The sequence below is a fragment of the Polyodon spathula genome, chromosome 13, assembly GCF_017654505.1.
Source record: "Polyodon spathula isolate WHYD16114869_AA chromosome 13, ASM1765450v1, whole genome shotgun sequence".
Taxonomy (NCBI): domain Eukaryota; kingdom Metazoa; phylum Chordata; class Actinopteri; order Acipenseriformes; family Polyodontidae; genus Polyodon; species Polyodon spathula.
Window position 1 is genome coordinate 41477999 of NC_054546.1, and position 22425 is coordinate 41500423.

Consider the following 22425-nt stretch of genomic DNA (forward strand, 5'->3'; position numbering starts at 1 on the left):
TCGCTCGGCTAGTGCAGGGGTCCCTGCCAGTCTTCGCTCGGCTAGTGTATAGACTAAACCATGCAGGACAGGGTATTACTGGCCGAGTTAAAGGATTTGGTGGTCTTACCCACCACATAATTGGAGGAGAATATAAAACCACTGCAACTTTGCCCCACCAATAATGTCTGCTAAAGGATGTCCTAAACAAATTTGATTACAATGGGGGGATTTATCTAGATACAAATGTTAAGTGTGTCACTCCACTACCCCCCAACATCAACTGACACAGGCATACAGCATCTTTTTTTTTTTTTCCCAAATTTTATTGAACAATTTTTCAAATTATCAAAAACAACTTAATTACAACAGAAGCAATCCAAGAACCATCACAACGAACAAAAGACTAAAATGTTTTCAAACAAAATGGATTGGATTGCCATTATTTGACTTGCACTGAAGAATAAAACTCAAAATAGCTGAAGCATTTTTTTTTTTATCATGGAAAAATATATACTGTATTTGGATGGGCAATTATTTTTCCCCAAACACATCCGAAACGACACCTCCATATTTAAATGTCTTTTTTACCCTGATCTGTACCTACTATATAAAACTTTGAGAGAGGAACAGAATATTATGTTCTTGAGACGAACATCCTTTGTGTGTTACATATGTACGACTAACTGGCATGCAAGACCATGTCAGGCTTAAGAATGTGTACTTATTTTTCTTTATTTGTTAAATCTAGAGACTGCCATCTTGTAAAACCTCAAAAACAGGTTTCATACTTCTCTTTACTGAACATGTATTATTACTATAGTGTGTGTTTTTATGTAAAAACAAAAAAAAACAAAAAAAAAAAAAAAAAACAGAACCATGGGTTTTTCCAACTTTTAACAGCAACAACAACAGCCTGTGTCTTTAATCAGTTTACCCCAACTGAACCTATAGCATGGTCAAACTGAACTCAAGTGTGGGGTTTTGTTTTGTTTGTGCTACCCCCCCCCCCCCCCCCCCCCCCCCCCCCCCGGTAAAAGAAATACCATCCTCAGTTTGGGTAAGCAGCAATTAGTCCCCCCCGTGTATTCAGATTGTACTTTATCTGTTGTATGCACTTCAAAAAGAGACAAGTCAAACAGCATTGCAATTAGCATGTTGTTTCTGTGCTGCAGATACAGATTCCCCCAGCCTGGGTATGTGCCTCTGTGGGCAGGCTGGACTTTACCCAGAAGACGAGCACATCATTAGAGTTCAACAGACTTGGATATCGAGATGGGCCCTTCTGGTGGTACGGGCCAAAAGAAAAAAAAAAAAACTGCATGCAATGCTACCAAATACCTGTGTGCCAACAAGCAGTAAATCTTAGAAGAAGAAACTACAGACTTTAATCCTGGAACACGCACCAGTGCTGCAGCCTCGTAATAAACCCACCATGAACAGAAGACCCTTCCACATCAATAACAGGTAACAGACAATATGACCGACCGCGGACCTGAAGCAAACCTTCCACAGAACTAATCATTCCACTGCTAGAGTAGCCCACCACTCTGCCATGGCTACTGTGGATCAGTTTAGGGGACCTGACAAAGCATATGGGAATGAAAAAAAAAAAGCAACGTTAAAACAAATCTATTGGGAATAAAACCCAAATAGAATCTGAAGTTATTGATTCAAATAAAAACTATTTAATAAAACTTTAAAAAGGGACCTAGTTTAACCCTTACACTTATCATTCAAGCTGTGTTCCCTCCCCTCAAAATATCTCCCTTTGATTTCTTTAATACCCAAGAACTTTACGATTTACAAAGGCACTTTTAGATAAATAAAAAAAAAAAAAACCCACAACAACGAGGACCTGTCACTGTGCTCGGGTTAAAACATGTACATCTCCATTAAGGCTTTAGAACAATAATACAACAAAAAGAAAGTCAAATTTAATGACAAAACAGGTCAGTTTTTTCCAGTGTCTTGAGGAGGTTAACAGTGACTGATAGAATAATAAAACAAAGAGTTATACTTTTCATAGCACATGTACTTTTTTTTTCTTCCGTAGGCACAAAACAACTCTATAAAAACCAATAACATATTAAGCCAGTCAATCAAGGATGTCTGAAGTCCTATATTTCTATATATGAATAAAAGGAAAATAAGGTCTGGACAAAATTAGCGTTTGATTTTAAAAACTGGAACAGAACAAAAAGCATCTGGATTCCAGGTTGGTCTCTGCTGCAATCAGGAATCTTGCAACCAAAAATAATGCTGCTGGCTGGGGTAAGAGGAGAATTGCCAGCGCTCTCAATTACTGCAGTACACGATACGAAAGGAAAAAAGGTGGAAATCGCCACATGATTCAGGCACCTGAGTGAAAGACCATCTGTTGTAACAGACATTAATACTCCAGAAGACTTTCTACAGCATTAAAAAATGCCAGACTGGACCAACAGTACTGACTGATTATAAAATGAAAGAAGAATTTAAAGTTTTTACAAATTTTACAATATGGTCACAAAGCAGGGCTACGGTTAGAAAATGCAGACAAAAGCTCCCCACAGTGGACCTCTGCCCCAGGAATTTACATACAACCATGTTGCATCACAAATCTGCATGTCTGCACTGGCAAGCTTAGGAGATTTTGCATGCAGTCACTATGACAAATGCAATTTACATCCTAGTTTTCCTGCGATTAACAGCAAGGCCACAATTCCACACATACAGGCTCCTAATGTACAGGATTTGGACTGCCAGATTCCACCCAAGTGCTCCAAAACAAACAAGATTAAACATTAGGTACTTCATATAAAATTTGAAGGATTGGACACACCAGTGTCATCTACCTAATGGAAGTTTTGAGGAAACTCTGACCCTGCAAGCCTACTGATTATTCATTCAATAGCCACACAGAACTGCCACCTGGTGCCTGCCCAAAGCATTACAGCTGAAACAGTTGATGCTTTAAGCCTCCTCTCTGGCCAAAGGAAACAAGGAAAATGAAACCAGCCAGGAGCTCCACTATCAAAACTACCAGCAACCCTTCAATAACAACACTGACACTTAACATGCAGACTGGGTATAAATCACCCTCTTAAACAAAAAAGCTTTGCAGCATACGCCACTGTGCTGTATCGCACCACTGCATATCAGAGGAAGAAACTGGAACAATAGTGATTAAGCCAAAACATTTTCCCATACACTGCACCAAGGCAACGCTTCTATTTGAAATGATAGGTGCAATCTTTCTCTACTTTCGCCCGAAGAGGAGAGCCGAGGTCTTGAAAGCTTGCGATTTAATAGTTTTTTTAAGGTTAGTCAAATAAAAAAAATCACCTCTCCTCTCTCTGCAATGCAAGACATTTTTTACAGTACTGCACTTGAGAATCAAAAATGTGAAAAGTCTTTTATTCTGTGTTTACTTTGAATGATTAAAAAAAAAAAAAAAAAAAAAGTCACATTATAATGGCACATGGCTGGAAATAGAAATTCAGGTTACTTAGAAACAAAATATGTGCTACTCCTGTTCACGTTGAACCCAGTACAGTCTTTGACTCTTCGGGGTAGGTTAGAAACGGTGACATTAGGATGAAATGTCAAAAACACAACACAGAACACCATGTCTTGTCGTCAAGAAGATGGCCTCTTAATATAAAATGGGATTACATTTCCTCCATTCAGTTTGCTACAGCTATGGGTTACTGCACTGCAAGCCCTGTCTCCAGCGTTTGTGTCTAGCAGTGCTGTTGCAGACGGAGAGGGGTGCTGTTCCCTTGGTTTAGCTCATGCCATGGTTGACGAGCCCCTGCAGCATCATCATGAGCCGCCGTGCCCGCTTGCTCAGCACGTTGTGGGGGTCTGCCTGCAGGAACTGGAACAGCTTCTGTCGGACCTGGCTGAGGACGGAGCTCATGTGGTCTCGAGTGACCGGGTCACCGTGGTCCAGGTTCATCACTGCATCCTCCAGGTAACTGCAAGATACACCCACCCCACCCCCCCCAGAAAAACACAGTAATGCAGGCTGAAAATACACTTGTATGACAGGGACAAACACATGCGTTTTGTTTTTTTTTGTACCAGATGGTACTGTACTATGCATAAGCACAATTCCAGTTTCTCATCTACAGACCAATCTAACACCATAAATAACTATCAGAATGTTAATCTGCCGGCTTAAGAAAGCTATTAATCTCTATTAACATCACATTAAATCTTTTTTCTAATTTTTTTTTTTTAACAGGAAGGCTTTGTGCAAAAAGGATCAATTATATATATATAAAATACATCTGGTAGCATGGTTAAGGATGTAAAGGACGACACTATAACAGGGGCATTCTGTGCCCGACAAGGGCTTATTACTACTCTATTCTTGTTTGTCAATTGCACAGCATACTGGTGAATCTCTATTACAAGAGCCATGGGACCTGTATTTCAGCACCACATTAGAGAGATGGTGCAAACCCCTGCTATGTATTACGACCGACCGAATGCAACCCAAGAACAACATACCTGATTTTGAGTTCAGTCCTGGTAGCCAGATTAGTAGAGAGTTGCTGAATGAGCGACAGCAGCACAGGCTGGATAAGTGGACAGGAGTTCTGTCCAAAAACCTGCTGGGAGTTCACCGTCTCACACACATAGAGAACCAGGTTCAGGTCAGCAGCAGACAGTGCCTGTTGTTCAGAGGAACATTCACAAAGGGTTACTGGGTGCCCATATCCAACAATCTGGGCTGCAGTCTTTACATGTCAAGGCCACTGCAAAGCCACCCACAATAGCTGGCAAGAATGACGTACAGCATGTGACTTCTTATCCTTGATAAGTCTGTGCTTTCATATCAGGAATAGTAACCAAGTCAAACGTGTATTCAAATCCACTCATGCTGGGGTTACAGGGACCATTGTCTGAAACAAATACTAAATGATGCAGTTTGCCTGGCTTTCCAGAGCAGAGTAATCAAAGGAAATCATAGAACATGCCCCACATCAGCGTGACACCAAACCCAAACCTCCTAGACCGGTCCTTCTAAGGTGCCGTTACCGAGTGTATTTCCGATATTACCAAGCACACATCTGCAAGAGCAGCTTGAACCTGAAGATGCACCCACCTGCTGGAAAGCCTGGTTGAGCTGCCCTTGCTGCAGCAGCTGGAGGATGTTAGCCTGTTGGGTCTGGTAATCGAGATGCGAGGACGGGATGGGCGTCCCAGCAGCTGAGCGCATTGCCTGCATGATACTGGTGGTGACTGCAGCTTGCTGCTCCTTCATGGCCATGCTCACCTCACCCTTCACAATGCGCTGAACCTGGGTCAAGATAGAGTCCTGCAGGCTGAAAACACAGGAGCAGAAAAAATAAATCCATCAATAATTCAATATCGGAAGAAACCCAAAAAGGTCAAAACTACTTGGAACTATGCTGAGGGTATTTGTTCAATTTATAGACCAATTAAAACATTTAATGCAACTGCATTACTTCAACAATAACAACTCACTTTCCAACCGTGATGTGTAGCTGGTGCTGCACTTCGGAGCGCACACTGGCTGTGATATTGGAAGGCAGCTGGTCCGTGGTGTTCTGGAAAGTGTCGATCATCTGTTGTAGTAGCCCCATCATAGGGTCCCGAACATCATGCTCCCGTAACTTCTTGTTTTTCAGATGGCCTTCAAGCTGCTGGATATCTATGTGAAACAGACAAAAAACAAAGTAAACAAAACCAGAACACACTAAACATCTATTCACCATTATCCCTAGGGTTAGCAGCTGTACAGTTCGAGCAAGCTGAAAGTTATACAACTTGATTTACATTTAAATTTTATTTTAAAAAGAGGGGCCAGGGTGGGCTCTATTTTGAAAGTCTACAGATTTGAAAAAGCCAATATCTAAGTCTAATAACCATCAGTCACATATTACTTACATTCCTGTGTTCCACTCTTAAAGCTGTCATTGATCTGCTGGAACATGGACTGGCAGCCCTTCTCAAAGACTGGCAACACTATGCTCTGGAAAGCCTCCTTGTATGCCGCCTGGATGGGTCCCTGTAAAGCATCTGCTGCCGCTCTCCCAATTGCATCTGTAGTGTTCTTTAGAAAGAAATGGCTTAAATAAGCAATATGTAGACCAATGCTGCAGATGTGAACTAGATTTTAAATAACAAACTTTAAATAAGAGCTGGGCTTCATATCCTAGTTGTAGTTCTTTAGCAGCAAAAACAGGATGATTGACTTCTCTTCCATACTTCATCTTTCATCCAAGTTACAGTCAGCATGAGAATTTCAGTTTTGTCCTGCATAATGATACCTTTTACTATTTCTCTATTTCTCAAGATAAAGACGGGGGCCCAACGGCATCCCCCGAGATTAGGCTTTTTTCAAAAAGTAACAAACACACCAACCCATTTATTGCAATCAGGACTCCTGAGTTCAGGGTAGTCTAAGCCACAACATTGCGGAATGGAAACTGAAGGTGGTAAACCAATACAAATGTTCTCTTTCAGTGTTCCCTCCACTGCGGCGAGTTTAGCTGCAATTGTGTTGCTCAGTTGACCTGTGACTGGCTCCAGGCTCTTGGATATAGCTGCAAAAAAAAAGTCAGTCGACTTGCATAACAGAAATACTACAAAAAACTCAGCAGTGTTTATTCAAAATCTGTTGAGAGTGAAAACCCTAATCTACCCAGTTCCACCACAAACTCGTTATAGTCATCGAAAAAAGTGGGGGATATTGAGACGCACTTCACAAAGGGCACGTTTCTGTAACACTAAGTGTACAGGCATGTTTCTCTCCAGAACTATCTCTGTTAATATTTGGATGGATGGTGATAAACAAATACTCTACAAAAGATAGATGGGAGATGAACCAATTGATAAACGGCTTTCTGCAATCCTACTTCAGTGACTGACAGATATTCCAAGATCCAAGCAAAAGGTAGAAATCTAAACAGGGATCCATCACAGCAGTAGGTATGAGACCAAGGAGTATTTAATGCTGGTAGTATTTTATACATGTCTCGTCTAAATCACATCCTGGTCAGAGACTCACACTGAGGTATGGTCTTCTTCATCTCATCCCGGATGGTCTTATCCAGCTTGCTGGACAGGGTGTTGGAGACAGACTGCGACAGCTGCTGAGACAACTGCTCCTGGAACTGTCTGTTGCGGTCGTGCCCATCGGCCAGGATCAGCTCCATTCTCCTTTCTATGAAGGGAACCAGTCAAGGAACACAAAAACTAAAAATCGTAAACGCATTGGAATTTGAGGTTCTCATACTAATTACAAGAATTCTGCACTTTAAAAACTATTTTCCAAAAAATCCCCACAAAATACAATGAAGTAACTTTCACAAATAAAGAAATGTAATGCATGTGTTTAATGTTTTACACTAGGGGGATGCTTTGGAATTCTGTTTGAATTGCTGAACAAAAAAATAAATAAAATAAAAAAAACCTGCTTTTATCAGGGTTTGCCTGCATTTTAAAATTAGGGTAGGTGTCCAGCTACCCTAATAAGACAGCTGCTGTCAACTGGTGAAGTCTGCTTTTCAAAGGCAAGACTGGATAGCATATTGGCTCAGAGGCACACAAAGGCTCAAAAATGGCTTTTATGGTAACTGTTAAAAGCCTTTGATACAGGATGCAAGTTGTGTTTTTACTTGTTTTCCTTCTAACAAGTCCCCTACGAATTAATTCGTGACACCAGGTGTCTTCTATGGGAGTCGTTACTATTTTGTTGGTGCCATGTGAAGGATACGCTCCTGCTCCTGCTGGGTGATCATCACTCGCTCCACATGGCCCATGATGGAGCTCTGGACGGCATCCATGTGGTTGGTGAGCCTCTGCATCAGCTCCAGCTGGCTCTGCCTCAGCTCCGAGATCTCCCTCTGCTGACAGCGCACCAGGGACAGCAGCTCCTCCTGCAGCTCAGTGTTCAACTGCAAATGCAGGCCTTTCCAGTCAGAAACACTGTTTATATCAAAAAGGTTCTTGACCTTTCCACAGGTTCAACAGTATGCACATCCATTCGTTCAACCACGTCATTCATTAACAGTTTTCACATTTTGAAAAGATCATTACTGCACCTTTTTTTGTTGGGATTTATTTTTTCCTTAAATGCATTTAGTTTATTATAAAAACACTGTAGCTGAAGAATGGCCTACCTGATGATCAGATGACCTTGCCTGAGCAACATCCCTAATGAAATAAAACAAAAACAAAGTCAATTGGGGTGGGGATATTGCTGCAGAAACATTGAATACCCTTCCAGATAGAACAACCTAACATCTACATTGTATATTTTATGTTATGCATGCTGAATACTTACCCCTCCTCCTTTTTGCTCTTTCTCTTTAATTTTGGGGAACCCCGTGGAGAGGATTTCCATTCCACAGGTAGTCTGTGGGTGGATTTGGAACCATAGTTTCCTGAGGAGGATGCAAGGCTTGCAACTTCATCATCGTGATCACTGTAAATGGAAGAAAGACAACAAAAATCAAGGCACGTTTTAACCCTTTCCAGTCCGATGTGGGACCTTGCCCGACATCAAAAAGATGCAAAGCACAGGTTTCTTCTCGGCTTTTTCTGGAGAAAAAATGACTAAACCTTTCAATGGCCGAGTGAGACCAATAGGAGCCGAATGAAACAGAATATATATAAATAAATAAATAGTTACAGAAAGGGCATCTCATAGCCCCATGCATTAGAGATAACATGGACATAAAGGAGGTAGCTGCTTCTGCATCCAATGCTCAAAGAATATCAGACATTTGCAGAGCTTTGAGATGCTATAGTAATAAAATAATGACTTGGATCGCATCATTGATGAGTTTAGTGATAAAACTAGTGATCAGGAGATGATTTATCAGTATGTACGACTATGAAGAGGTATGTGATACAGCGAGCAAAGGGTGGGGCTTGGCTGGAGATACAGTAGTGAGCGTCCTTTTGCGATTCAATGCCTCTTAAACCTGTTTAAATAATCTAGTTCACATGAAATAAACTGGACCCGACGTGCCTGACAAGCGCTGAATAAATGGACTGCAAAGAGTTAATAGAAACAGGGTAACACCTGAGCTGTGTTAGAGCTCGGCTGGTGTCCTTGGATTAGCTATCTGCAGTTACCTCTGCTCTGCGCTGGCATCCTGACTGTCGTGCTGGGGGAGGTGGTAGGCGTGTCTGTGGGATGGGGAAGCCTTGTGCTTCTCTTTCACATCGCCACGCGAGCTGCAGAAAAGTAGTAAAAGATAGACACTAAAAATGTGTAGAAATATCAAATTTTTATAAGTATGCTGTGGCATGCTGCTCACCTGTCAATCAGGCTGTTCCTGGTCTCCCTGGTAATATCAGGGGCAGCAGGCCAGGGCTGGCTCCCGCTGTTGTCTGCTGCAGCCGCGGCCGCTGCGCTCTCCTGCGAGAGAGCCGTCTCCAGGAGGGAGGGGGTGCTGGACAGCCGCTCCGCCTCCCCAGAGCCCATGTCCAGGGAGTGGTGGCTGTGCTCAGAGTTGTGCCGGTTCCTGGGGGACAGGAGATGTAGGGCCGAGGCAGCAGAGGCCATGCTGTCCGACTGGAGGGTGGGCTCCAGGACCTCGGCAGGCAGGCCCCCTGAAGCAGCCAGCCCACGCTGCAGGGTCTCTGAGGCGATCTCAGGGATATCCTGGGACATGGCCGTGGAGGCAGAGGAAATGACGTCGGGAGAGCGCTCGCGGGTCGGAGAGGCCTGGGGTATCAGGAGGGGCTCGATGGATTGGAGGTCCAGGGAGAGGGGAGGGTTAGCTGGAGGAATCACCTACAGAGAGAAACATACAAAACCACAAAAGGAGGCATATTTAACCCAAAACTAAGTTCTTCAAAAACTGGAATACAAAGAAGTCTTTCTGGAATCTGCCATGGGTTTATACAAAGGACCAATTCTCCAGAATTTCAGAAAAACGATCTGAAATACATTTCAGGTTTTTGTAGGCCATATTGCAGACTGATGGATATTCTCAGTAATGAACTTAAGTCTACTAATGCATAGTAATTAAATCAAGATAATTTACTCTGTATGCAAAATGCGGAGACACCTGTAATCGCCAATTAATCAAGGTAACCTACTCAGTCTGGCCGACACAGGCGACAGCGATTGACCCCTCTACTTCAAACAGTGTCTAGGCCCTGATATTACTAGCCAATTAGAAACTCTGGTCCTCCCTTTCTTCTGAAAATCCCTTTAAAAGACAAGAGTTTTAGCAACTTAATTACAGCCCCTTCAAGATGACTGCCAAGTTGTAAGGTGTACAACTACTCATGTGGTCCTTCAAACTGGCTGCAAAGTAGTCACGTTGGTGTGGCAGGCACTCTGGTTCCCTCAAGATGTCCTGCTATACCTACAACGGAACTATATGAATGCACAAGCATCAGGCTAATGCTTATCAGGGTATGACACATAGTAATATATTTACACTGTGTGACTAGATAACAGGTATCGTACTGTATAAATAGAGTTTAGAGTGTCATTTTGGTAACCTGTGGTATTCATTGTGAAGTAATTTTAGAGAATGGTTTCTGTAATACTGTCGCCTGCAGTAGTAGAGAATATCTTAAGATACGGAATCAGATATTTCACGAATGTAGCATTGTGTTTAAAGAATGCAAGCCGAAATGTTTATTTCTTGTCTTGATGGCAAACTATGAATGGGTTTCCATAGTACTTGCATGCAACTTAGTTTAAGACAAGCTATAGAAGTTGTTTCTGACCAATTGCTTGAATGTTATCATTGCTAGTTCATTGATAAATTGTTGTCGTAAGGTTGTTTAATGTAATCTTGATTGTGCAACTGTGTTAATGCATTACCTGCTTTGCTCGTTTTTATTTCTCTTAACATATTAGATTGAATAAATAATAAAATTCCTTTGTTTTAAAATAGATTCCTGGTTAATACATTTGCCTGTGTAACAACCTAGATTTATAAACTTAAAATTAAAATATTGTTTAACGAGCGATACTGAAAACGCGGTTATTGATTAAGAATATTAACTGCCCTACTATAGCACCCACATTTAAAATACAAGAGCACTTAGGGTCCAGTATTATAAAGGAGTACGATTGATAGATATTTACTTAATGAAAAGTATTGACTTGTAGCTAATAAAGTAATAAAGTAGGACCTGCAGGCAAGACTACAAACACACTGAGTTAGTGTAATTATGCAGCATACCCTTAAAAGGCGAGCAGTATGAAACAGGTCTTGATACAAATTACACAGTTCACTGCGTTAGCGATCTTTTGCAATTACAGATTTTATGTTGCCACATTTACTGCCAATTTCTCACAATAAAACCTAAAGGAGCTGTGGGTATTCTCCTAGACGCATAAATACCTGGACAGTTTTGGAAGGCAGCTGGTCAGAAAGTCCAGGGATTAGTATAGAGTTGTTCCGAGGGCTGCCCTGCATGCCAGTGCTGTTGCTGAGAGTCATGCTGCTATCCAGGGAAAGCTTTGTCATTTCTTCACCAGTCCTGTAACATAGGATGCAACACAATAGGGTCCTCAAGCTATAGGAAATTAACTGTACTAGTGCAAGTTATGTGCATTTTTGTACACATTTACATTAAATGCTAGAAAATGTATTATACAGTAAAATGCTTCTGTAAAACATGTTTTACAGTTAGACTATCACACACGTTTAATGGAGTCCACCTGGTAATATTATGCTTTTGGTGTTATTCAAAATGACACATCCAATATTAAGTGGGGCAATCTTGTAACCCTTAAATAATAAAATTAATGCAAGATAGCACTACAAGTTAAAGTAAACATTTACAGGTCTAAACTTTTGCAGTCTTCATTTACAGCTTTAATTTTTATGAATATTGTACATAGTTCTTCTATGACTTCCTTAATGTTAAACACCTAATACACTTGCATTGCTAAGGTTAGAAATTATAAGGGGTACTTTTGCCAACAACATCATGGATTTAAACATTTCTTAAATGCCACCTCAACGTATTTTATTACACATCTGCTGCTGTTAAAAACATATATTACACACACAAACATTAAATAGCAGAGCCTATACTAGCAGATCAATCAGACCTCATATTCCAGACTGATTTATAGATTATGGGAAAACAGGAAAAGGTGTAGCGACATCTAAAAAGGCAGATGAGCTGGAGATGTCTGCATTATATCCTTATTAAAATCAGCTGCAATTTCTCCGAGCTTTGTACTTTTTCAGGATTATTTCAGGGTTTTTAAACAGCACCGCACTACCTACCTGGACATTCCACTGTCGCTGACACAACTGCTGCTCATTCCAGTTACTGCGGTCAGGGTGCTAGCACTGCTGCCTGGAGAGGCCGAGATCTGCCGACCCAAAACAGAATCATACCAGGGAGTTAACTGCAGGTATATAAGCTAAATCAAGCCTTAACCTTTTGCAGTCCTGTGTTGGACCAGGTCCGACATTACAGTATTCCCTTTCCAGTCCGATATCATCAAAAAAGACGTCAAGCACAGGGGCCTGTTGCACAAAAGTGGTTTAAAGAGTTATCCTGATAACTTCCAGGTTTAATCTTGAAAGTCAGGCTTAGTCTGTTGCACAAAACATAACAACCCAGGCTTAAAACCAGGGTAACCTATCACGCTTAAATAAACCTGCTTTGGAGCAGGATAACAAAGATTAATCCTGATACTTACAACTGAAAAAAAAAATATGCTCTCACCTACCGAGAGTGGTAAATGTCGGTGCTCCAATTATAAAGGCTTTTCATAGGGAGAGGGTGTACAGTGATCGCCAGGATCCGATTAATAATCCAGATTCAACCCTGTACGAGCAATACTACTTCTCTAGGGATGGGATCCTGTATCTGGCAGATCTCCTAAGACCCTCCCTTCAGCAATCAACCCAACGGAGCAGAGCCCTTACCCATACTCTGCATAGCTCCAAGATTTACGGCTGTGGAACATTTTTGTATACAGTCGGCAATGCTGAAAATCTTAATATGGCTCTGGATATCTTTGCCTTAAGGAAAGTGTACCTTGCACTGAAGAAGTTGCTGCCAGTCTTAGTGAAATCTTCCAGATGTGGTCCAGTGAAGCGGAACAAGGTGGCATTCTATGCTTTTGCAGGTAATAATTATAATATATATTTAATGTTTTATATACAAGGTAAAAACATCTTATTTTTCATTAATCAGAATACTGCGTGATCTAAATAATAAAAGCCCTGGTATTTGTGCTTGTGTACTCGGGATAGGACTGTATACTATCCTGTGTTAACAGCAGTAGTGGGTTTTTTTTTATATTTTTTAAATATCTAATATTATCATATGTTGAAACTAAAATGTGTTGTTCGGAAGCAGTAAAAAAAAAAAAAAAAAGTTTAAAAATAAAGGATTACCATGACAAACTCGGTCGTTCCACGCGCATAGATGTTATGTAATGTTAACCTGGCTTGAGTAATCTAGATTAACTTAAACTTGGTTTATGCAAGAGTTAGCCTGCTAAGTTATATCCTGTTAACTCAAACCAGATAAACTAAACCTGGCTTTTTTAAACCGCTTTTGTGCAACAGGCCCCAGGTCTCTAGTCGTTTTTTCTCCGGACAAAGCCGAGAAAACCTTTCAAATGGGCGAGACCGATTGGAGCCGAACGAAGCCAAAAATCTCATAGCCCCATGCACTACAGACACACAACACAGACATAAACAAAGGAGATAGCTGCTTTTGCATCCAGCGCTCAAAGAATACCACAAACATTTGCAGAGCTTTTTCAGATGTTATAGTAATAAGATAACGACTTGGATCGCATTATTTAGGAGTCTGATCATAAAACGAGTGATCAGGAGAGGATTTATCAGTATACACATCTACAAAGAGGTATGTGAAAAATACAGCGAGCAAGGGGTGGGGCTTGGCTGGCGATTCAATGCCTTTTAAACATGTTTTACGCTGGAATTTTTTTTTTTTTTTTTTTTTTTTTTTTTTTTTTTTTTTTTAACAACAGCACGTATAAAATAAACAGCAAGTGTGAAAATAAACTGGACCTGACACAGCTGACAAGAGCTGAATAAACGGACCGCAAAGGGTTCTTTTAATTATTTATTTACTGGCTGATCCTCATCATGGACCAACAGAAGACAGATAAGATCTTGGGCACAGGTACCTGCTGTGCTGAACCGCTGGGAGTCATGAACGCATCTGGAGTCATGAGTTTGGGTTTGAAGTCGCTGGTAGCGGACAGGAAGTCAGCTGGAGCGGGCAGGTCGGATATCCTGCGGAGGTCATGCGGAGAGCCGCGGCCCGACTCCTTGTCTGAGCCCAACCCTTCCATGCTCATGTCTGTCAAGTGGTCTGCAAAACCTGAAGCAAGAAGAACTAATTAACCACATCCCAGTTCCTCACTTAAACAAATCAGTCAATCCTGTACCAAGCACTGGTGTCACACTTGGCTGGCATGACCGGAGTTCCACCTTACTGACACTGGATCAACAACTGGGGGCTTTTATTTTAGGTAAAAAGTAAGACCTATAAAGAAAGCAAGTCAAGAAAATAAACTTTTTGGCTTGCATCTTCTTCAATGTAACGTACAGTACCTTGCTGTGCAGCAATCTGCTATCAAGGACGAATCGACTTTCATTGAACTTGGTGAATACTGTGTCCTAGTACTCAAATGTAAGCACTTCTCAATCTGCAATACTAGGGCCTTGGGGACCCTCTTAAAAACTGTGCTATCTTGGTCTTTCTGGTAGAATCAAAATTTTCCCAAAGGGGCTTGGTTTCACAAATCTTATTTTAAATGTACTTTATTAAAGCACTTTACACAGAGTTTTGTGATGAATATCCTACAGAACTACATTGCCATATATATATGCTCTAATGAAAGACATATAATTGAGAAACTCACTGAAGTCCTTGTGTGAGCCAGAGGGAGGCAGAAATGTGGAATTCCCAGAACTCAGGTAAGGCTGAAACCAGATCTGCACGTCTTGGAGTGACCTGGATTATTGAAAGAGAAACACACCTGGTAGAGCGCAAGGTGTTTGGTGGGGCTCGTCAACAGACTTATATCGGTTCACTGCATTCCCTCAAGTGCAGCACACCCCCAAATAAAGGATACCAGTACAATATTGATTACATAGTGAAAGAAAAAATAGCTGCAACACAAAAATAAGTTGTGGGTTTAAATAATAAAAACAAGTTATTTATGTATACAACCCATTTCAGGATTGCTTTTTTATTTGAATGCTTACTTCGTGTGCACACAGTATAATTTTATCTGGACCCCTGCTTTGGATTCCAAAGGAACTTGACTTCCTTCTGCAATGAAAAAAAAAAAAAGCAATAACATTTTCAAAAGGCATGTACCAGCCAGCTGCTGAACTATAAAACTTGACTTCCTGCAGCATTCTATGATGCCTTGAACCAGAACCGACAGTAACTGTACAAAGGGTTTATTGTGGCTGCTATGGGAGGGACTTCCCAGTGTATTCTACATTGGGCGAATCCTAATATACAAAAGTTTGATCAAAAAGCCTTGGGCATGCCAGTAGTCTGAGAGTGAGGACTTTGGCAAATATAACAAACCATCATAGTATAAAAGCTAAGATACACCTTCTGGAGAGGGGTGTCAACGATAGCTGCGAGTCATGAATGTCGAGGAGTCTGATCGGCTGGGTTTTGCACACCTGGTAAAGTAGCGCTCCATGGCGGTGCTTACCCACAGTCATGCTCTCGCTCTCCTCCTCGGCCGGCAGGACCTCCGTGTGTCTCTGGCGGCTGCGGCTCACGTCCTGGATGCCGAAACTCAGCACAGGGTGGGTGAGCAGGAACTCGGAGATGGCAGTGAAACTGGCTCTGCCCTTCTCCTGGTCCTGCAGCAGCTCCATTACATACAGCACCTGCAACAGATATGCACTGGGATCAGCAAGGGGACATGCATACGGACACCTTCCACATCAGCAATCACCTGTTTATCAAACAAGACACACTCGACTTAACACACTTACTTTCCTCTGTACATCAGTCAGAATCAGGTATTCAGCAGAAAGGTCCAAACTGGCTTTCAGACTTGGAAGAACACCGGAGTTAAAAGGATCCGGTGAAAATCTGAAAGTGCACACAAATATAAACAAATATACACTTTTTCAAAGCTCTGTGTGTGTGTGTATATATTAACAGTAACAGCCAAGAGGTTAAGCAAGGTTTTAGATCCTGAAACCTCAATACAGAGTAAACAGTGCCCCCTACCGGATAGTTTGCAAGCAAGTCCAGGACACAGTGCACCACATCTTCAGCTCCTGGTTCTGATCTGCACCAGTGATCAGGAATCTCCAGAATGGAACTCTAATGGAAGGAACACAGTTTAACAAAAGGGGTTTAAAAAAAAATAACAAAACGGCACTATATTCCTAACACTGAAATATTCAGCTCAGACAGGCCCTTAATGCTATATGGCATCTGAGTATTCTGCTGAGTTCTCAGCTGCAGTTCCAAAATTGAGACAAGTTCCAGACCAATAAAACATATATAGCTTGACTCAATGGTTTACAACTTTCCAAACCACAGTGGACTTCAACCAGAAACAAACTGCATCACACTGTATTAACATCCAAAAAATACAAGTACTCACTCAGGGTCTTGCTTCTTGTGATTGTCGCAAAACAGCAGGCAAGACAGTGGTTTACCATTGTGGGGTTTCCAGTCATGAAGGCATCTACTCAAACAGAAAACCCAGTTTACAATTCTTTTATTTACTTTTTTTTTTTATTTTTTATTATTAAATCATACAATAGCAGAGTGACTATACTGAATACTCAAACAGCCAGCTTGAATTGGATAGTCACATTCTAGTCACTATACAACTCAAACACATCTTTGAAATATTGTAGATGTAAATGCCACATCTGATTTATTATTTTTGGATCATATTCAAATTAAATAAATACAATGTGCAATTGACTTTAAACAATAATTGAACCTAAAGGAGAAGCAACTATACTAGTCGGAGGCAGCTCCAATTAGAACAGTTACTGTGAGCCTTTGAATAACAATTAAAGTAAGCCTAACAGATATTTGCAGAAATGTAAAAGTGAGTGCATGAAAGTGGGGACAAGTCACTGCAAAATGATTCCTTTGCTTGTTAATTACCTCGGTTGATCCTGTCCTTCAATGTAGATCTGCCAGAATTTGACGCATCCATCATGACTGGCTGAGGCAAGGACTGTCCCGTCAGGTGACAAGGCACCTTCACTGATACGCTGAGGAGAAATACAGAGCGCTGCTGAAGCGTATGCACACTTTCGAAATGCCTTTCAGCTCAAACAAATAAATACATTACAAAAAAAAAAAAAAAAAAGCAGCAGTTACCAAATGAATACGAGACTTCAATTTGTGTGAATAAACAAAACATTTGCTTAAATGTCAAGTCATTTCCTCGAACCCCACCCCAAGCACATAACTGAAAGACTATTTAAAAGATTTTGTTCCTTACTGCGTTGTGTCCTTTGACAGTGATAAAGCCTTCTTTGAAATCAGTTGCTTCTATGGGCCATGAGCTGTTGTTGCTTCTAATGATTTCCAAATCCCAAACTTCAGCCTAGGCAGAGATACAAAAACAAGGGAGTTAGGAAAAAATATTGATCCAAATTCACAGTTTATTCCATGGATTTGGTTTGGGTTCTGTCACCCCTTCAAAGATTTTACTAAACTGGATCCTTGATCTTTACCTAAAACATCTGAAATACAGATACTTAAAGAAAAAATTAAATACAAATCTCTCAATACTGCTTTGAAGAAGAAACTGAAACGATAGGGGCACCAGAGCACTGGAGCATTATCTGGGTAAAACAAATGAATCCTGAAGAATACCCTGTCCTCGTGTAGCAAGGCCAGAGTCTGACATCCATCTTCTGCATTTTCCTCGTTCTCCTCTGGTATGAAAGGGCACCAAATGATCCTCCTGTTACTGTTCAATGGGGTGCTCTCCGGCCTCTTGACGTGAACAATAATCTCATCTCTGTGATAAGAGTTAAGAATACAGACAGAATACACAAGCAGAACAATTCCTGGTATAGCAACATCACATGAACGAGACAGGCGCAGTTGAAGCACACAGAAGTATGTGTTACATCATTCGTGGAAGCTTTCCAACAGCATAACATAAAGGCTAATGCTGGAAGAGGATACTGTATTTTCCCATTTTCCTCTGTTAGCTGCCACACAAACAGGCTTCCAGCCTCGTCCACGCAGGCCAGCTGATTAGAGTTGAGATGAGCGAAGGCCAGATCTGTCACTCCGCCAGTGAACCCCTTCAGAAGAGTGCGCTCTGCGGTGCCTACGTTCAGCACACGGATCATAGCAATGCTGTTTGCACCTTATACAGGGTGAAAAACACATTGAAGTAAAGCAGAAAGAAAAAAAAACAGAAAGTTTAAGCAATCGTGAAATGTTGGAAAGAACTACTTTACCAAAGAAGAAATAAACACACACACACACACACACACATATATAAACATATATACTATATATATATATATATATATATATATATATATATATATATATATATATATACACACACACACACATATATATATATCTATATCAATTGCTGCTTTGAGTCATTCAAGGTTTTACTATGCACTTGTCATATCTGAGACTTACTAGTTATTGGTGGTTAGGCTCAGAGTAAAAACCTACAGTAGAAAAAAACTCATACCACAATGTAAACCATGGAGGGAGTCTTATTTCCATGAGTGTTCTAGTAAGAAAGGCACACAACTGAATGTGTTGCTTATGGTCGTAGGGAAATGTGTGTCTTGTAAGTGGTCACGCTATTGTACACAGCTGGTACGCAATATATGGTTGGTAAATGTAATGCAGCAGTTGACCTAAACAGTAACAAGTCTGCTGTCAGCACGACTAAGCAGAACATACATCTATACTTCCTGTTTACTAAAGAGAAATGGTAACCAAGCAACAATATTTGACTTCAGCTTTCATAACTGCCCTTATAACGCAATCTAGACACCTCCCAACTGTACTGCAACTGAAAGCCAGGGACAATAGCGTCCTAGAGAAAACAGGTCATGGTTCTCACCTCTGATAGCATATGCAAGGTAGGAGTTGGATACAGCTATCAGGTTCCCATAGTAGTACTTGTGCTCCCAATCATACTTTGCCACAGGCTGGATTTTTACCTGCAATAGAATGAAACATCATGGAGTTTATGCATTCTAAAACGAAAGCCTCGTCTCTGGAAAGGTTAAATGTCATATGCTCCCTACACAGTCAGTGTGTTTACCTTGTTACTGCCTCTGGCCTTGCTGTTGATGCTGGAGTCATGGCTTGCCACTATTTCCACATCTCTGGCAGATATAACGATGCAGGTGGAGCTGTCCTCTCCAGAGAGACAGCTATAGGAGGGACAGAGAGAGAATCAATAAAGCAGACCTAAAGATCACATTGTATTCACATTACCAGAATGATTTGAGGAATATCTAAAGCCAACAGGTAATTCTATAGAAGGGTGTTTAAGAATACAACAGAACTAAATGCCAACTACACCATATCACTATAGGCTCTAGAATGCAAGGCAGCAGGAGCTTAATTGCCCAGATTGCTAACACCTGAGACTTAACACCTGACTGAGAACCAGTGGATTCCCCAGTCATATTATTGTATTTTAATTAGTCTCTTGGCTGGACAAAAGAAAATGCATGCCTTTTGGTTGAGGCCACATGAAAAAGTCTACATTATTATTATTTTGCAACTGGGGTTTAATTTTAAAATTCCCCCAACTTGGAAAAATAACCCATATGAAGCCCATCTTACATGGTTTGTCTCTCCTGCATGTTGATGTCATCTGGGCTATGGAGAGACATCTCCGACAAGGCCCCTGGGTCTCCCCCTGTTATGAGGTCTGCTCCCATCAAGCCATTCAGTTCCCCATTGAAAGACGTCGACTTCTTTGGAGTTTCATTTGAGCGATCTGGAAAATGTTTCTCAAATAAGTTCAGATCATAGTCGTGGGTCACTGCGGAAATGAGATGTGCGTTAGGAACCTTTCTACCAAAAAAAAGAAAAAACACACACAACGCGGAGAGAAAAAAAATCACCGGCCAAGCGGTTGTTCAATAAAATGCGACACATTTTCCGCCCAATTTTGTTTTTTGGACTGACAATACAATTTATGGGATTATAAAAAATAAATGTATTGGCGAAAGCGTTGGTGTTTATTATTGCAATAGCATAGTGAAAATGGGATCAGGCGCGTATCGAAGCAACACCTAAAACAACGAAAGGTTTGACTTGCATAACGAGTTGTCAGTAAATGTCAAACGCTCACGACAAAACATAATCTCAACGTCCATGTGCCCAGATTATGCAATTTACTAACGTTCAAATACCTAACATTTTAAACCACTAAAAACTATACATAACTTCATTTTGCATTTCCTACGCACCTGACCTATTTAAGGCTGCATGCACAATAACAACAACAACAAACTACAGAGCGATTATACTTGCACTATTCCAGAATATAAAACGTGCATTCCCAGAATATAAAACGTGCATTCCCAAGTGGCAATCTCGTATTTCTGTCAACAAGTAGAGGCTTTGTTACTAAAACAGGCCCAACAAGGTCAGCATGCACCGCCCTAAAAGTATCATTCAAAGGCTTACATATCACTTGAAATTACTATTTCTTCAGCCTCACCACATCCAGCCCATTTTCTGCGGCCTAGTGCCCAGTGGCGCAACCCGGCCTCTCCGAGTAACCCCCTCCCTGTCTCCTCACCGCTGTTCCCGGGCCGGTCCAGCTTCAAGATGTCCCGAAGGTGTTGGGTTGCATCCTCTATATCAATGTTGGAGCTGGAAGCCATGGCAGAAGGGGGAGTCCGGGTGGCGGAAAATGAGATATTTTTTCTCTTTGCTTGTGTGTGTTTCAATACCCTCTGGTTGTTTCTGCTTTTTCCCTTTTCTCTCGCCCCTGTCGTTTTCTCGCTGTGTTTGCCGACAAATCAGCAACCGCCTGAACTTCCGGCCTGCGCTCAAACTCCTTCCCCAAAACCCGCTGGAGCTACAAATCTTACCTCTTGAGTACAGAGTCGCAGAGACTGGCGCTGTTACCGCTACTGTGCAAACATCTTAAATCGTGTGTTTACTTTAATTGAACCAGCCCACCCCAAAGCATGTCATCATACACCAAGATACAAAAAAAAGATTGGTTTACCTTACCCCGAACATGATAACATCTACAGCTTGGTGACCAATAACCCGTTACTTGACCCTACAGTTCAAGGATTTATATCTGAAACATGGCTGCTATTATTATTATTATTATTATTATTATTATTATTATTATTATTATTATGCGTGAATTTGTCATTATATGGCTCATTACACCGTGGAAAGATACTAATAATAGAGAGCTGGGACGAGAGGCGCAAAGTAGACACTGCAACTTTGCACAGCAATCTCCCTTAAAAATGTTCACTGAAATGATTGCAAAAACATAAGAAAAAGCACCAGACCAATTTAAAAGTTGTTTTGTTTTTTGTTTTAGTTTTTTTTAATAAAGTCTACCAATTTTATTAGACGTCTCATAACGTGCAAGAACGTGACACCTTTAACATCGCTTTTCAATTTCCATGGGAATATATACATACATACCACACTGGGGCAGTGTGCGGTCGATACAATCACAGCCCAGTACAGACTAATGTAAAGTCGTGTCATCCATCCCCACCAGACCACATTCTGGTTTTGAAAGGATTTTCTCTCTCCCCCCTCCCTTTGTTGAATAACATACACCGGTGTTTATTTGCTGATGCAGCATGCTTCAGTATTTTTCCATTAACATTATCCTTGTTGGTGACTTTTTTTTAACGTAACTATATTCCTTAAATGGTTAATTTACATACCGTGAACGCTTTAACAAGGCAAATGAGATAATGAACTCCTTCAGGGCATGGACGGGACTTTAACTAAACGCTCAAGAAAAAGGGTTGGACTGGGAGGTCCGAGTCTGGCCACCCCTCCTTGCTGATATCCCAGTCTGCATGCTATGCACGTGTGGCTATGGCACAGTGTTATTGATATCTTTGGCATGGCATGGGGCTTTGCTTGTTACTTACATACCTGGTTACCCAGAGCAATATTGCTAGGGACACACACCGTACTCTTCTCCAGCACAGTACATTCTATGTGATGACCCCAAAGTATTCCACTTCCATCCACACGCTGCTAACTCGTGCATGTTTTGATCAGTCCATCACATGAAGACGCCCTGCCTTACAGGTGCCAGAGCTGGGAACATAATGGGTGCTCTCATGTCTGTTTCCACTTCTTCCCCACATGTGTTGCTGTTGTTAGGGTTGTGTCTAAGGAGCCCCAGCTTTGCAGATTAACTGTTTAATATCCGGTTGAGTGTTTTCTATTGCTGTTTCTGCTTAGAGTGTTGTGCTAACTATTACAGCAACA

At 41.2% G+C, this 22425-nt stretch overlaps 1 protein-coding gene across 1 annotated transcript; it reads right to left on the reverse strand.

Annotated features, from left to right (window-relative positions):
* Positions 1 to 999: 999 nt before the first annotated feature.
* On the reverse strand, positions 1000 to 21073 carry LOC121325605 (enhancer of mRNA-decapping protein 4-like). The gene is made up of 29 exons (XM_041268412.1): positions 20741 to 21073; positions 19774 to 19975; positions 19244 to 19355; positions 19040 to 19139; positions 18127 to 18313; positions 17809 to 17956; positions 17432 to 17536; positions 17089 to 17198; positions 16571 to 16654; positions 16189 to 16284; positions 15948 to 16047; positions 15659 to 15839; positions 15192 to 15258; positions 14846 to 14937; positions 14105 to 14301; positions 12216 to 12304; positions 11319 to 11457; positions 9267 to 9745; positions 9082 to 9183; positions 8285 to 8425; positions 8121 to 8154; positions 7715 to 7895; positions 7007 to 7162; positions 6427 to 6542; positions 5884 to 6049; positions 5461 to 5647; positions 5078 to 5297; positions 4480 to 4643; positions 1000 to 3941 (listed from the first exon to the last, which is right to left on the reverse strand). Exons 1-29 carry the CDS (start codon positions 20823 to 20825, stop codon positions 3749 to 3751), a joined length of 4233 nt encoding a protein of 1410 aa, XP_041124346.1. The 5' UTR covers positions 20826 to 21073; the 3' UTR covers positions 1000 to 3748.
* Between the last annotated feature and the right edge of the window lie 1352 nt (positions 21074 to 22425).